Raw genomic sequence first — 16,632 nt, forward strand, 5'->3', positions numbered from 1 at the left:
CACAAAACTTCCCATGCTTGGGGAGAGTCGTACCCTGAAGGGTCCTGTATGGCTTATTTGCATCAACGCTACAGTGCCAACTAGTGGCAACAGAAAGTCACTTATTTTACTTACACTTGTCCAGTTATTTTCAGGTTGGTCATTGTAGTTTCAAGACCTTTTGTAATACTACATTTTAAGGCCCGTGTCCACATGTCTCTGTCTGTTGGCATGACGACCCTTTGTTCCACATTAAAAGGAAGTATATTTTTTCAGGGACTTCGCCAGCTTTTCGGGTTACATAATGTGGCACACTTGGTCTAATTGGCTCAATTAGAAGATCAATTTTGGTTTTGAGTAAGGGCGTGGCTGCACAGCTCAGTAGCGCCTCCTTTTTTGTAGGACCCTCTTCTATAGGATTTTTTCCCCCTACGTGTGTGAGTGTATTTCTAATCCCCCCAAAAAAGAGGTGGGTTTCATGCATGTTAGGTTCTCCTGAGATGGTTAGAGGGGGACGATCTGTCACCACCCTGACCTGCATGCCTTCCGAGTTTGCTTGATGTTCGAGTTGGGCCAAATTGCGAGGGCCCGTTCAGTCCTGCTTGCAGGCCTAGTTTATCTTTGGTATTCTCCAACTAAGACGCTTTTTTCATTTGTATTTAATTTCTTTATTTAGACAGACAATGTTGAGTGGTCTGAAGGCCACTGTTTATTTTTTGCATTCCTGGATAGTTAACAGATTATTGTGTATGTTACTATAAGTTAAATTCTGTTCCAATATAGTGATTAAAAAAAAAATCCAGACATTTATTCCGGAGGTTTTCAAAATGTTTCTTTCGTAGTTTTTGAGAACAAAGGTTTGAATCGAACGATGTATCACTTGAACTAATACTAGGGCTGTCAAAATTATCGTGTTAACGGGCGGTAATTAATTTTTTAAATTAATCACGTTAAAATATTTGACGCAATTAACGCACATGCCCCGCTCAGACATTTAAATGACAGTACAGTGAAATCCCCACTTGTTAATTGTGTTTTGTGGAGTTTTGCTGCCCTCTGCTGGCGCTTGGGTGCGACTGATTTTATAGGTTCCAGCACCCATGAGCATTGTGTAAGTAATTATTGACATCATCAATGGTTTATTAATAACTAGTTTATTTTTTTATTGTAAATTTTACAAATTTTATCAAAACAAAAACATTAAGAGGGGTTTTAATATAACATTTCTATAACTTGTACTAACATTTATCTTTTAAGAAGTACAAGTCTTTCTATCCATGGATCGCTTTAACAGAATGTTAATAATGTTAATGCCATCTTGTTGATTTATTGTTATAATAAACAAATACAGTCCTTATGTACCGCATGTTGAATATATATATCCATCTAGTGTCTTATCTTTCCATTCCAACAATAATTTACAGAAAAATATGGCATATTTTATAGATGGTTTGAATTGCGATTAATTGCGATTAATTAATTTTTAAGCTGTAATTAACTCGATTAAAAATTTGAATCGTTTGACAGCCCTAACTAATACATATGAAAGTTAGTATAAGTCAATACAGATTTATTTTGCATTGATCATTTAGCCTATCAATTAATTAGGTTCATATTCGTGAGACATGTATCCCTGACCCCCCGTTCACCTAATCTGTGGTCTTATTAATGTCCCGTCCCCCGCAAAAAGTGTACATGCAGGTTATGCTGTTATATCGTCCCTACCAATGTTGAAACCCAACCTACGCCCTTGGTTCTATGCTAATTTATTTAGTGTTCCGGTTGTTTCATGAATTGCTAGTTACGCTATATATTTTGTTGAGATGTGATCATTTTAATTTCGTTTTGAAACTGAGAGTTTGAATGACCTTTGATTTGATTTTTGATCACTTGCAATTATTTGTCTATTTTTGTGAAGCAGATCTGCTAACATATTATAAGCGTCGACTGTTCCTTCCTGCCTCATATGTGCCACAAAATAGCAGGTGGCTAATATAATCCAAGTTGGAAATGGCAAATAATTTTTATATGTAGTCTGTTTTAATGTAATTGGTATGTTAGAAAAACGTTCTGGAAGCGTAGCGTGAGAATTTTTTTTCAGGGTGCAGGTAGTCCCCGGGTTACGAACGAGTTCTGTTCATGCGCTGGCGATGTAACCTGGAATTCCGTGTGAATCTAAATTAACCCTTTAAGTACCCCTAAATGACCCGCAAATAACTATCCAAAAACGTGTTATACTTCATTGTACTGTCCACGCTGACAGCTAGCTAGCTAGCTACGCTCCGAAATGACGATGTCAGACGTCCGTGTGGTTTGCTTTATTCAGCTGCTCATGACATTAACACTTGCAGAATGAAACGGAAATAAAAATGAAATTAAATCACTTTCAACTTCAGCAACAGTAATTCAGCAAAATAAAAGAATGCATCACAAAACAAAAGTCTTAATGAAAAAATATACTGGAGACAAAATGGCAGACGAGAGTCCAGCGTCGTAAAGTCGACGTCGCATTAGTCGGGAACGTTGTAACCTGGGGACTACCTGTATTTTTTCCTCCCAAAGCAATTTGGCACCCCCGCTACTACATAGCGCCCTAGGCCGAGTTCGCCCATGCCTAGGGCCGAACCTGCATGTATACCGGTTTCTTGTGTGTCGTTAGTTTCTAGACCTGCAAGACGAGGACTACAGTGACGCAGCACCGACGAGGAAGATGAGTGGAACTAGGCATGTGCCAATAACCACTTTCAAGGTATACCGTGGTATGAAAATGTCACGGTTTCAAAATGGCAGAGAATTTCCGTCATACCGTCCCCAAGGTATTTATGTACCATAAATGCAAGGAGAAATCCCTCGTTTGCAGCTGCAAGGCTCAACCCTCCCCCACCGATTGCTGCTCAATGTCAGTGAGTCAGCTGTGCTACACAATGGCTGGAGGAGGTGAACCTCCTAAACTTTTTCCCCCCATCGAAGAAAACAAAATCGCTGGTATGGGAATACTTCGCCTACATAAAACTTACAGACGGCCGGGGCTTAGAGGAAGAGGGCCAACTGATATGTTTGCGGAGGATGACTGCTGAGGAGGCAATACCTCCAGTATGTTTTCGCATTCATACAAAATTAGTAAACACTATCATAAACGTTTCCCACCAGCTACGAGAGTAAACTCCAGCGTGTTTAGTGTATCTCGCGGTGGTAAAACGTGGTGTTTTTTCTCTCTCTGGCAACTGTCTGTGTTGAGAGTGTGTCAATACTGTAAACATGATACGAGTCAAACATGTGCTTTTTATGGAAAATAATTCAATCATTTTTGTTTTGATGATAATGGTAAGCTATGGCTATGGGTTTAAGCTCACCTAAAGGATTGCATTTATTTTATTTTCATTTAGATTTTTAAAATTTGTTTAACTTGACAGTATACTGATGTTTCAATTTGCCAATATGTTTTGAAAAAGTTCTTTTTTTTTTTCTTCTTTAACCCAGCATTGACTTCATAAAGATATTGACGGGTCACCTTCGCCAGACACTGCGCCACGCCTTCAAGTAGGGGGCCGTCCTACACTCCGCTTCAGTCGGTTGAAGTCGGTCGCAGTTATTCAACACAGGCAGCGATCCAACGCCGGATTTAGGTTGAAAAAGTAAGAAAGCTGTACCGTATGCAAACAGGAAGGATTGTCTCAGAAGTAATTTGTTCGAGGATTCAAGGTAATTATTATATTTTTCGTACCATGCCTGCATTTTGAAACGTTGTGAAAAAAATCAAAGGGAGAAATTAACCGCTACGGCATTGGCGTCATTATTCGCAATAGTTATGTACTGCAAAATAAATGCTAACTGCCCGTTTTTGTTGTTGTTGTTGCTTTTAACCAGTGTTGTTTTTGGCAGCCATTTTAATTTTGGTCTCAGTTTTCGTCTTTTGGACGATAATACTTATTAGTCTTAATCTTATTTTAGTCATTTTAAAATGTGTTTGTCTTTGTCTAGTTTTTGCTGACGAAAACTCAAGACTAATTTCGTCTAGTTTTAGTCGATGTTAACTCAATCTTTTCGTCTGTAAAATTTGAAAATTTTACTCCAAAAATAAGTAAGAACAGGTTTCCAATGAACATTGATCGACGAGCACATATTGTCGCATGTACAAATCTAACACACTCGGCAAGAAAACAGTAGGCTACATTATTTTCCATTAGTTATACCCGCCTGGACGCCAGGAATTGTATGTAAAAAAAAAAAAAAAAAGTGAGATTTTAGGAGGATGCTCGCCATTAGATATAGCCTGATGCTAACGTGAACGTGAATGCTATGCTAACACGACGAGTTACATTTCGTAGTCAGCACGGACCTTAATAGGCTAAAACAACATTGCCTATTCTCTCTTGCCGAGTTAAGAAGACAAAGCTTACCGTGTGTCCCCCAAAACAAGCAATAAGGAGACTGGAGAGGACACTAGTGGGTGAGTTGATGGGGGCGCAGCACGTCACATGAGTGACACAACCAGGCAGGCTAAAGACACATGAAATGTCACACATGCGACGAAAACTATGGGGCATTTTCGTCTCGTTCTCGTCTCGTTGGACAAAAACTGGCATTCGTGTCGTTAAATTTTAGTCTCCCAAGATACGTTCTTAGCTTGTTATCGTCTCATCATTGTCATGAAAAAAAATTTTCGTGGATGAAATATTTTCGTTATAGTCATCTTTGATGAAAACAACACTGCTTTTAACCAAGAATCGTGACTGTTTTACACCCAATATCAATAGAGAATTCAGGGATTTAAACATTTATTCCCAAAAATTTCAACGGTAAAAAGCTCCTTGTGGTGATAAAGCGGCGCCACGGTGGCTTAAAGACTAGCAGGACATTCGACAAATTTACGTAGAATAAATGCTAACTGCCACGTTTTTTTGCTTTTAACCAAGAATCAAGACTGTTTTAAGTCCATATCTATAAAGAATTCAGGGATTTAAGCATTTATTCACAAGAATTTTCAATGTAAAAACATACCTGTCAACCCGAGGCCATTAGCGATCTGACAAATAGTGCCGTATGCCCTTACAAATTGGTGACTAATCTTAAAACGTTTTATATAGCGTGCAATATGAAACAAAAATAAAACTCAATTAAAAAAAAAAAAAAAAAAAAAAAAAAAAAAAAAGAATTTATTGGTAATATTGCCATATAACCTGGTGCAATCAAAGAACAATCAATATCTTCAGCTACATCTTGATTACTAAAATTTAACAGTGTCTTTTGTTATAATTAGGCCTTTTTAAATCTTGGTTAAAGACACACCTTTTTAGGCTCGCCTTTCCCCCAGATTAATGAAGCCTGGTTTTATTTCTTAAGGGTTTTTAATGATTAAGATTTTATCTGTTTTATTGTTTTATTTGCCGTCTGACTTTTATCGTGATGCGTTGTTTCTTTTCTTTTTTTCTTAATGTTATTGTATAATACTTTCCTGCCTTTTATTTACTATGAGCCATGTTTGTATTTGTTGTAAAGCACTTTGGGGACCTTTCGGGTTTTGTAAAAGGCTATAACGATAAATTTGATTGATTGATTGATTGATAATTGTATGTACTGTAGCACTTTTGGCAATTTCTATCATGTCTTTTTGATGGCTGCACTTCATGGCACTTCAGCTCGCAATTCAGTTTGACTTGAAGGTAGTTTGTTAGTGTGTCCAATTATAAATGAAAAAGGTCCATTGATAAAATGAACTTACCGATGCAATCTTTGAGTCAGGGAACATTTCTTTTGCTAATTCTGAGAAGTGATCAGCAATAGTTGCAGGCAAATTGTGTTCGGCAACAAATTTGCAGATTAAAATCTCCGCTTTCGTCACTTTTCATTCTGCAGACTGCATCTTTATGACCAGTGTTGTTAATCTTACTTCAAAAAAGTAATTAATTACAGTTACAAATGACTTCTCCCAAAAAGTAATTGAGTTAGTAACTCAGTTACCTGAATGTAAGAGTAATTAGTAGAGATGTCCCGATCGATCGGGTCCGATCACGTCATTTTCAAAGTATCGGAATTGGCAAAAAAATATCGGCCATGCCTTTTTTTAATATATATATATATTTTTGAATTAAATTGTTTTCTAATTGTATTTAACGTTACAGACATAATATGTTACACTCATCCAGAGTCTTTAGTTTAGGCTTAAAGTAGGGTTATCAAATTTATCCCGATAACGGCGGTAATTAATTTTTTAAAAATTGTGTCACGTTAAAATATTTAACGCAATTAATGCATGCGCTGCACGACCCACTCACGCATTGTCGCGCTTAATCTGTAATGGCGCCGTTTTACCTATATAGAGAGATCAAAGGCAGCGTAAAATGAGTGAATTTTGGCAGCCTTTGGAACCTTTTTTCAATTGGCTAAAGCCTTACAATCCCTCCCTCCCACTACGATTAGAAAAATCGTGGGAAGCAATGTAGAGAAGCAAGGTTGCAATTGATCTTTTTCTTAACACCTTATGTTATTTCCCAACGCAGAGAAGATATATCAATTGGTAGCACTACGCACAGTCATGGTTCCACTTCCCATCATGCATTCGGGCATGGCTACAGTATCATTTACTGAAAGCTCAACAAATACACTAGATGGCAATATTTAGTCACAATTTACAAAGTCACAAGTCTTTATATCCGTGGATCTCTCTCACAGAAAGAATTTTAATAATGTAAATGCCATCTTGAGGATTTATTGTCATAATAAACAAATGCAGTACTTATGTACTGTATGTTGAATGTATATATTCGTCCGAGTTTAATTCATCTTTTTCTTAATGCATTGCCAAAATGTATATGATCGGGAAAAATTATCGGGAATGATTGGAATTGAATCGGGAGCAAAAAAAAAAAAGCAATCGGATCGGGAAATATCGGGATCGGCAGATACTCAAACTAAAACGATCGGGATCGGATTGGGAGCAAAAAAACATGATCAGAACAACCCTAGTAATTAGTTACTTGGCAAAGTACCTTTCATGTTTTTTTTTCATTAAAAAAAAAACATAGTAACCTTTGTTATGTTTGGAAGTCATTTAACTTTGTGAATCAACCGTTAAAGTTGCTAAAATTGCTCCCGTTTTTGTATTAGTTCCCTTCTGTCTACTTTCGACATGTGAAAGTTTTAAAACTGTTTCATCATTTAAAGATAGATTCAAGTAAAGATTTTGCCGATTTAGGAGTATTTTAGATAAAAGTTTACTTAGGTTCGCTAGGAAGGTTCAATAAAACAGAGCCTTTCTGAGAAGTCAACTGCTTTAAGACGGTGGCTGTTCACCAATGCCGGCAAGTGTATCATTTCGCATCTAGTTCATATACATGTGATATCTAGCGTAGCATCATGTGGGCGTAGTTTGTAGGCTGTCGGCTACAGTCAGGTATTATTGTGTCACAACTCCCCTTTCCCACTCCCGCTCTTCTTTCTCCGTGTCTCTGACTTTCCTCACGTCATTCAACCAACGTAGTAATGCATAGTAACGCATTGTCTCGTTGCCGAAACGGTGACAAAATCCGAACGGAGAAAAAAAAACGCAAGAAATGAAAAACGTACAGATTTTAAACGTACGGCGTACACATTTAAAAATCAGTGCTCACTTGTACAAATTACGCCGAAACTGTACAACTTGGCAGGTATGTAAAAAGCTCTTTGTCTGTGTTTCCACTCGGTCAGCTTCGACGGAGATAGACCCCCTATTAATCGGCCCCGCACCCAGTGTCCCTTCAATATCAATATGAAGTCTGTGAACCCAGATATCTCACAGTAACACATTTTAGAGTTGTAATTGTAATACCATGAACCCGTGATATTTTGGCTTAAGGTTGTCATACCCTCAGAATCTCATACCGGCACATACAGTGGGGCAAAAAAGTATTTAGTCAACCACTAATTGTGCAAGTTCTCCCACTTGAAAATATTAGAGAGGCCTGTAATTGTCAACATCTGTAACTCTTCACAAGCTTTCCACACACTGTTACTGGTATTTTGGCCCATTCCTCCATGCAGATCTCCTCTAGAGCAGTGATGTTTTGGGGCCGTCGTTGGGAAACACGGACTTTCAACTCCCTCCACAGATTTTCTATGGGGTTGAGATCTGGAGACTGGCTAGGCCACTCCAGGACCTTGAAATGCTTCTTATGAAGCCACTCCTTTGTTGCCCTGGCTGTGTGTTTGGGATCATTGTCATGCTGAAAGACCCAGCCACGTCTCATCTTCAATGTCCTTGCTGATGGAAGGAGATTTTCACTCACAATCTCTCGATACATGGCCCCATTCATTATTTCCTTTACACAGATCAGTCGTCCTGGTCCCTTTGTAGAAAAACAGCCCCAAAGCATGATGTTTCCACCCCCATGCTTCACAGTGGGTATGGTGTTGTTCGGATGCAATTCAGTATTCTTTCTCCTCCAAACACGACAACCTGTGTTTCTACCAAAAAGTTCTATTTTGGTTTCATCTGACCATAATACATTCTCCCAGTCATCTTCTGGATCATGCAAATGCTCTTTAGCGAACCGCAGACGGGCCTGGACGTGTACTGGCTACAGCAGGAGGACACGTCTGGCAGTGCAGGATTTGAGTCCCTGGCGGCGCATTGTGTTACTGGTAGTAACCTTTGTTACTGTGGTCCCAGCTCTCTGTAGATCATTCACTAGGTCCCCCCAGGTGGTTCTGGGATTTTTGCTCACCGTTCTTGTTATCATTTTGACGCCACGGGGTGAGATCTTCTATCAGTGGTCTTGTATATCTTCCATTTTCTAATAATTGCTCCCAAGTTGATTTCTTTACACCAAGCGTTTTACCTATTGCAGATTCAGTCTTCCCAGCCTGGTGCAGGTCTACAATTTTGTCTCTGTGGTCTTGGCCATAGCAGAGTTTGGAGTGTGACTGAGATTGTGGACAGGTGTCTTTTATACCGATAATGAGTTAAAACAGGTGCCATTAATACAGTTAATGAGTGGAGCCTCGTTAGACCTCGTTAGAAGAAGTTACACCTCTTTGACAGCCAGAAATCTTGCTTGTTTGTAGGTGACCAAATACTTATTCTCCACTTCAGGGCCGTCCCAGGCCATTTGGGGGCCCTAAGCAAAGTAATGCCAAGGGGTCCATATTTTTTGGCCCACCATTTCATCACAGTGTACTGTGAAACCCATACATGCAATCCAACCTATTCGTCCATATTTTGTATATAATAATCAGATTTTGTTGCACTGCATACTTCAAACTTCTCACCGCAAATGATTGTCAGTTCTTACAGTAGATGGCGCCAAACCTTTTTTTAGGGATGTACGTTTTTTTGTTTTGTTTTGTTTGAGCACCAATCATCGCAAAGCAGGTTCAACGTCACTCCCCGGGTTGCCAGATTGTAATGACAAGAATATGGATGTTTGCATAGATAAACAGCAATGCGCGCCACATTATTCACGGTGCTTTATTAACAACGTATAAAATGAGGTTGCCAGATTGGGGCCCCCTAGTGGTCAGGGGGACTTAAGCAGCTGCATAGTCTGCGTATAGGCTGGGCCGGCCTTGCTCCACTCTAATTTGAAATAAATTCTTTAAAAATCAAACAATGTGATTTTCTGTTTTTTTTTTCCACATTCTGTCTCTCATGGTTGAGGTTTACCAATTTTGACAATTACAGGCCTCTCTAATCTTTTCAAGTAGGAGAACTTGCACAATTGGTGGTTGACTAAATACTTATTTGCCCCACTGTATCTCAAAGTAACACATTTTAGAGCTGTAATTGCAATACCGTGAACCCGTGATATTTTGGCTTAAGGTTATCATACCGTCAGAATGTCATACCGGCACATGCTTAAGTCTGGAACCTGAGAGAATCAGCAGGGAGCGTTGTTCAAAAGCTTCTACCATTTTGAAAACAAATAGTCCTGTACTGGTGACAAAACCGTGACAAAACCCGATAAGTTTGTAATGAATGCATCTAGCCAGTCTTACTGCTTGTGGGTGTTTGTTGAAATGAGATAAACTTTTAAGTAAAGTTTTTTTGTCCAAAGGGCAACATTCATTCAAAGCCGAGATACAAAATAAAAAGTTCTTTGTACAGTAGCGCGTGGTAAAATCAAGAGAATGCATGCACGCTGACAACTGAACACTATTCTTCTTTTTTTTTTTTTAACCAATAATGTAACACTGTAGGTTTTTGCATTGGATCCTTATACAAACACTTTGACACAAATAATAAAATTCATGAGAGTCAGACGCTCTCACGCAAAAAAAAAAAAAAAAAGAAGTAAAACACAACCGTTATTAACATTTCACATTATAGCTATGGAGGGAGAGCGCAGAACAGACGAGATGATTGGAATTAAAACCATGAGAGACGTCAAGTGGAGAGGCAGAGGCAGGGTCGGTTGCTTGCTCGCCGGCTCGCTCGAGCGCGGTCACGACTGTTGGCCGCCCCAGTGGGTCTCCACGGGCCGTCGCAGCAGCTCTTCCACGTGCCGCGCCACATCCATGGTGTCGTCCAGGTCAAAGTCTCCGTCAGCGTCCAGCATGGATTCGCTCCTGCAAACAGGACGTTTAGTGTCAACTATGCCCCTCAGACATCAAGAACTGGTCTTGTGACTCAGTAAAATAGTTGAATTGCACGTTTGTGAGGTTGCTGCAAACAACAGAATGTTTGGGTTTTAGCATTTAAAAAAAAAAATATCACGATAAGGGTATTAATATACAGTCCCTGACAAAAGTCTTGTCGCTTATCCATTTTGTAGAAACAATTGCTAATAACCTGACTTTTAATTATTCAATTGGTTTCAGAAATGGCTCATATAAAAGCTAAGACCCTCCCAAATGATGTTGAATGTACAAAAGTATAATTGTTTCACTGAAAAAAGATTTATCATTTAATGAAGACATAAAGGTCAAATTTTGGTAAGACAAAAGTTCGCCTACAGAAAGTAGTGTAAAAATTGAACAAAAAACAAATACAAAAAATGAACAAAAAATGAATACAAAAATATGTTACATAACATAAGCGAATCAAGTAGTGGTGCTGTGAGATCCAAATTTAATATTTTGTATGACTTCCAAGGGCTTGAAGGACTGCATCCATGCGGTTCGGCAAGGATTCATACAATTTATTGATGAAGTCATCAGGAACATCAAAGAAGGCAGTCTTGCATGCCTCCCAGTGTTCATCAACATTCTTAATCAGCCCCGCACCCCATGTCATGTCAATATGATTATGAAGTCTACTTATAAACTTTGAATGAACTTTGTTATGAATTTCTCACACGGCTATTTTAAATTTGTATATAAATATCAGGCTTTGAAAGTGAATATGAGGACGTTTTTTTTCCACAAAGATATTTATTTTTCAAAAGCTCACGGAGAAAACATCTACACATATTCTTTTGCCTATGTTTTAGAGTGTCTTATGCTGCAGGCATTTATTATATTGCATCGTGAGCATTTATTTACATCGTATTCATGTTGCACGTGTACGTTTATGATGTAAGCTGTTTATTTAAGACCACTGGATGAAATTAAGAATCCAACTGAAAGTAACAGACAGCTTATTTTTTGTGACATTGTGATAAAAGCTTCAGGAGAAAAAAATCTGACAGAACACATGATACAATGTGACTAAATAGCTAACGTTATAGCTAGATAGATATTTGGCCTGTGGGGTTTCTCGTTTTAAAGTTGCGAGTGGTAGCATCTCGCCTCAATTGTAATGATCCCTCGCTAATTCGCGCTTCAATCTTCGAGCCCTCAGTCCATTGCGGATTTTTTTTCAATAAAAAAATAAGAAAATAAAATACAGATGAGCTGTCCCGATCCAATCACAAGTCTCACTCTCCCTTCTGCTGTTCTTTTTTGGTCAGGCAGTGCACTGGGGTTGCTTATTAAAGTTAACGATGATTGACAGAAGTTAAGGTCTTGCCAGAGATGCATGGAAGCAGAAACGTCAAAGTGCCGCATGCGTCAATCACCATTTAACTTGTTAAACAGTTGCTGTTGCAACTCATTGTGTGTAAGTGAGCAGCTTGAGCAGATTTGAGTGGACGCACGCAATGAAGCATTAAATAAAGACAAGCATTTTTCTACTTTATTCTCGTTTAAAAATAATTCGGTAGGACAGTAACATGATTAAAACCTAATTATTACATTTGAAGTGCTTAAAAAACATTGATTAAAACTAGTGCTGTCATTTTTTTATTTTTTAATTAATCCCGTTAAAATATTTGACGCAATTATCGCATGCACGGAAATACCCGTTCATAGGTTGCCTCAAACCGTTTACAATGATGCCGTTTTAGCACATTGAGAGTGAAAAGGCAGAGAAATGCGAGCGGACAGAGGGGTTCATTGCACCGCGCCTTTTATTGGTTTAAGCTTTGGCAACCCTTTCACAACAATAATAAGTATTGTGGCGAATGACGTGGTGAAGAATGACAGGAAACGATCTTTTTCTTAACATGTCTAATTGAACACAACGCAGAACATACTGTATACCATTTGAGGCAACCACTAACAGTCATGGTTTACCAACTTCCCATTATGCATTTAGGCGGAACAGTTAAGCCAGTACAGCATGATTTAGTGAAAGCACAACAATAATAATATTCCAATCTCTCACAGGAGACGATCTGTTTCTTTACATACTTTAAATGATGTTTTTCTAAACACGCTTAATTGAACACAACGCAGAACATACTGTATACCATTTGCAGCCACCACTGACAGTCATGGTTGCCCAACTTCCCATCATGCATTTGGGCAGAATAGTTAAGTCACTACAGTATCATTTAGTGAAAGCACAACAAAACTATTCCTATCGCTCAGAAAAATAATGTTCACAAAAAGAAAAGTGCTCAATGCAAAGAGAACTGGCACTCCCAATCAAAATAGCTATGCAAAATACACATAAAACTTAGACTTTGCCTTGGCTAGATCTCTAATTAATTTAAAACTCGCCATTGACAACTTGTGGTGTATTTCAATCACTACCTTACACTAAAGACACTGTGGAAGAAAGAAGTAGAAGAGCAGATGTGACGTCCCGCTCGGCGACGTCAACAATGGCGAGCTATTAGTTTATTTTTTGATTGAAAATTTTACAAATTTTATTGAAACGAAAACATTAAGAGGGGTTTTAATTAGGGGTGTCAAACGATTAAATTTTTTATTCGAGTTAATTACAGCTTAAAAATTAATTAATCGTAATTAATCGCAATTCAAACCTTCTTTAAAATATGCCATATTTTTCTGTAAATTATTGTTGGAATGGAAAGATAAGACACAAGATGGATATATACATTCAACATACGGTACATAAGTACTGTATTTCTTTATTATAACAATAAATCAACAAGATGGCATAACCATTATTAACATTCTGTTAAAGCGATCCATGGATAGAAAGACTTGTCGTTCTTATAAGATAAATGTTAGTACAAGTTATAGAAATTTTATATTAAAACCCCTCTTCATGTTTTCGTTTTAATAAAATTAGTAAAATTTTCAATCAAAAAATAAACTAATAGCCCGCCATTGTTGATGTCAATAATTACTTACACAATGCTCATGGGTGCTGAAGCCTATAAAATCAGTCGTACCCAAGCGTCAGCAGAGGGCGGCAAAACTCCGAAAAACACAACAAGTGCACCTTTCACTCTGCTGTCATTTTAATCTGTTTGAGCGGGGCATTTGTGCGTTAATTGCGTCAAATATTTTAACGGGATTAATTTAAAAAAAAAAATTACCGCTCGTTAACGCGATAATTTTGACAGCCCTAGTTTTAATTTAAAATTACTATAACTTGTACTAACATTTATCTTTTAAGAACTACAAGTCTTTCTATCCGTGGATCCCTTTAACAGAAAGAATGTTAATAATATTAATGCCATCTTGTGGATTTATTGTGATAATAAACAAATACAGTACTTATGTACAGTATGTTGAATGTTTATGTCCGTCTTGTGTCTTATCTTTCCATTCCAACAATAATTTACAGGAAAATATGGGTTATTTTAGAGATGGATTGAAGTGTGATCAATTATGATTAATTAATTTTTAAGTTGTGATTAACTCGATTGAAAACTTTAATCATTTGAAAGCCCTAATATGTATACATAAGTTGTTGTTGTTTTTTTTTAATTTTACTTTGGGGAAAGTGAAACAAGATGTTTTGTATGTATCTCTTTCAAATGCTAAATCTGAATAAATATATTGAATACAAAAACAAAAGATTTTTTTTTTTTGGGTAGGGGCGCTACTTCGCGGTTTTTCACTTATCGCAGCGGGTTCTGGTTAACCGTGAAAAAAAGGATCACTGTATATCCAAAGTTCACTCATTGGATACCATTGACGGCAGGCATTGAGTCATAACGTTTCAGTGCCAAACCCTCCCAGGAAATTGATTAGACATTCATTGACATCAATGGCACAGTGACTCACATAGGTGGGTACAATCCATAGGCGTGTGGGTGATTGACCGGCGCTGGAGAGGCACCGTGATCCATATAGGTCGGATTCCCACTTGTTGGATCCGGATTGGCTGTTGTAAACCTGTAAAGAACACGCACACATTAATAACAAAAACCTTCATCTTTACCCGTCGTCTAAGCAACGATCCGCGGCGTGAGTTCCGCGCCCCGCTGTGTCATTACGGCGAAGCGAGGGCCGGAGCGCCGCTCGCCTAGCTAACGAGGCTAACTGTTAATGATGAGCAAAGGACCCGCTCGCTCAGGAGCCCTTCAGCATTCTTAATTGGCCTCCTCCCACTGTAACGGCTCAGTAATTGCTTATCTGTAATGCGGGATCAATATTCGATGATTAAGTAGAAGGAAGGCGGTGACTCACTCAGGCACCACTTGTTTGATTTGCGGCTTCACGTAGCCGTCCACTGCCTTGGCTGCAGAGAGAAGTGTCGTGAGAAGCGTTGTAAGAAGCGGCAAGGCCGGTAAAAAAAGCGACGGCGTCGCCACTTACACAGCGGAGGGGTGTAATACTTTGAAAAGACGTCGTCTTTAGGCCTATCAGGGTAGAGGAAAAGGAGATGGTTGAGATCGCTGATGCGGTCGGCCAGAGAGCGAATGGTGAAGTCTTTGGTTGTGTAGGGCATGAGGTTCCACACCATTCTCTCGCCTGTAAATACAAAATTTGATACACATTACCATATGATAGCAGAGTTGAAACTAGGGCTGGGCGATATGGCCTTAAACATGTATCACGATAAATTGAGCAGATTTATCTCGATAACGATAAATGACGATAAATTCGCCCAAGCGGACTGTTATATAATTTGAAAATCTGAATCAATGCATGAAATACAGATTAACTATTTCTTGTTGATTTATTTACCAGCATTCAATTTGATATACTATATTTAACAATTGTACATGCAGTCTAAACATTAAGTTTATAAAAATGTATTGTAAGCAATAAGAATTCAAGTATGAACATTTATAACAGCGTGTATGACTTGAACAATGTACATTGTCAAAATCAATATGCCTGTGCAAACATGTCATTGTAACACAAATGACTTGCAGCTTGAACAGTACACTTCAAAAAGACAACTTATTGTTAATGGCTGCTGTGACATAATTATTAAATACAAGTTTTTACTTTATGGTTTAAGGGTTTTTTTCCCCCCAGTGCATTTTTTAATAAATGCACCCACAATAAAAATAGCTGGGGCCATTTCTCGGTCATTATAAGTTTTGCAGTTGGATTGTACTTTATGCTGAATGCTTTACCATCACAAAAGCTATCAGAGGAATCACACACAGACAGATACAAAATAACGCCACATAGTAATTGCTAGATGCAGTCCGTGCCCAATCCACTCATTAAGTTCAGCCATTTCGACAAGGTTAGAGCCGCTATCCGACTCCATAACGTTCATTTGTAGCGTTAGCCGCTAGCTAGCGTTAGCCTGGCTACCAGTAGAAAGCACTGAAAGCACCATCTCCGGAAATCGTGAGAACAAAGGAGGACAGCGGGTGAAAGCCCGTCTGGATGACACCAAGAGTCTAGTAAATGTCGGTTGAAAGTTTGGTGAACCTCCCTTAAGCCACACTCCATCACGTTTTGCTTGTAGCGTTAGCTGCTAGCGTTAGCTTACCGGGCTTTTGTTTGATTGGCTTCCTGATGATCACGTGACTCCCTACGTAAGCACATTCACTGCTTTCTTAAAGGGGAATGAACATAGACGAACAACACAGAATCAAAGCGGGATGAAAAGACTATATTTTCTTGTTTTATTAATTTACCGAATTTACCGACATGGTCAAAATTACGTCGGTCATCGTTAAGAATTTCGGTGACGGTAAATTTTCGGTTTACCGCCCTGCTCTAGTTGAAACACTATGATGGTCTGGGTAAAGTGAATAGCAAAACTAAATTCATTCTGTAATTCTGTACATGTTCAGCTTTTAGTTACAGTGCCCTCAATAATTATTGGCACCCCTGGTTAAGATGTGTTTTCAACCGTCCCAGTTGAAGCCTGGGACCGTGTGCTTTGGTCAGATGAGACCAAGGTTGAGCTTTTTGGCAACAAACACTCTAAGTGGGTCTGGCGTGCCACGAAAGATGCGCATGCTGAAAAGCACCTCATACCCACTGTGAAGTATGGGGGTGGGTCAGTGATGCTGTGGGGCTGTTTCG

The 16,632-nt window shown here is 38.7% G+C and overlaps 1 protein-coding gene across 2 annotated transcripts in view; it reads right to left on the minus strand.

Moving 5' to 3' along the window:
• Positions 1–4,199: 4,199 nt before the first annotated feature.
• stat5a (signal transducer and activator of transcription 5a) overlaps positions 4,200–16,632 on the minus strand; it is a 178,264-nt gene continuing 165,831 nt past the window's right edge. For both annotated transcript variants that reach the window (XM_057861066.1, XM_057861065.1), the window contains 4 exons: positions 14,953–15,108; positions 14,824–14,875; positions 14,419–14,529; positions 4,200–10,521 (listed from right to left, as the gene is read on the minus strand). In XM_057861066.1, coding sequence (XP_057717049.1) covers positions 10,398–10,521; positions 14,419–14,529; positions 14,824–14,875; positions 14,953–15,108 — 443 coding nt within the window. In that variant the 3' untranslated portion in view covers positions 4,200–10,397. The remainder of the gene's footprint in view (positions 10,522–14,418; positions 14,530–14,823; positions 14,876–14,952; positions 15,109–16,632) is intronic.

The sequence above is a fragment of the Corythoichthys intestinalis genome, chromosome 16 (genome assembly GCF_030265065.1).
Source record: "Corythoichthys intestinalis isolate RoL2023-P3 chromosome 16, ASM3026506v1, whole genome shotgun sequence".
NCBI classification, from domain to species: domain Eukaryota; kingdom Metazoa; phylum Chordata; class Actinopteri; order Syngnathiformes; family Syngnathidae; genus Corythoichthys; species Corythoichthys intestinalis.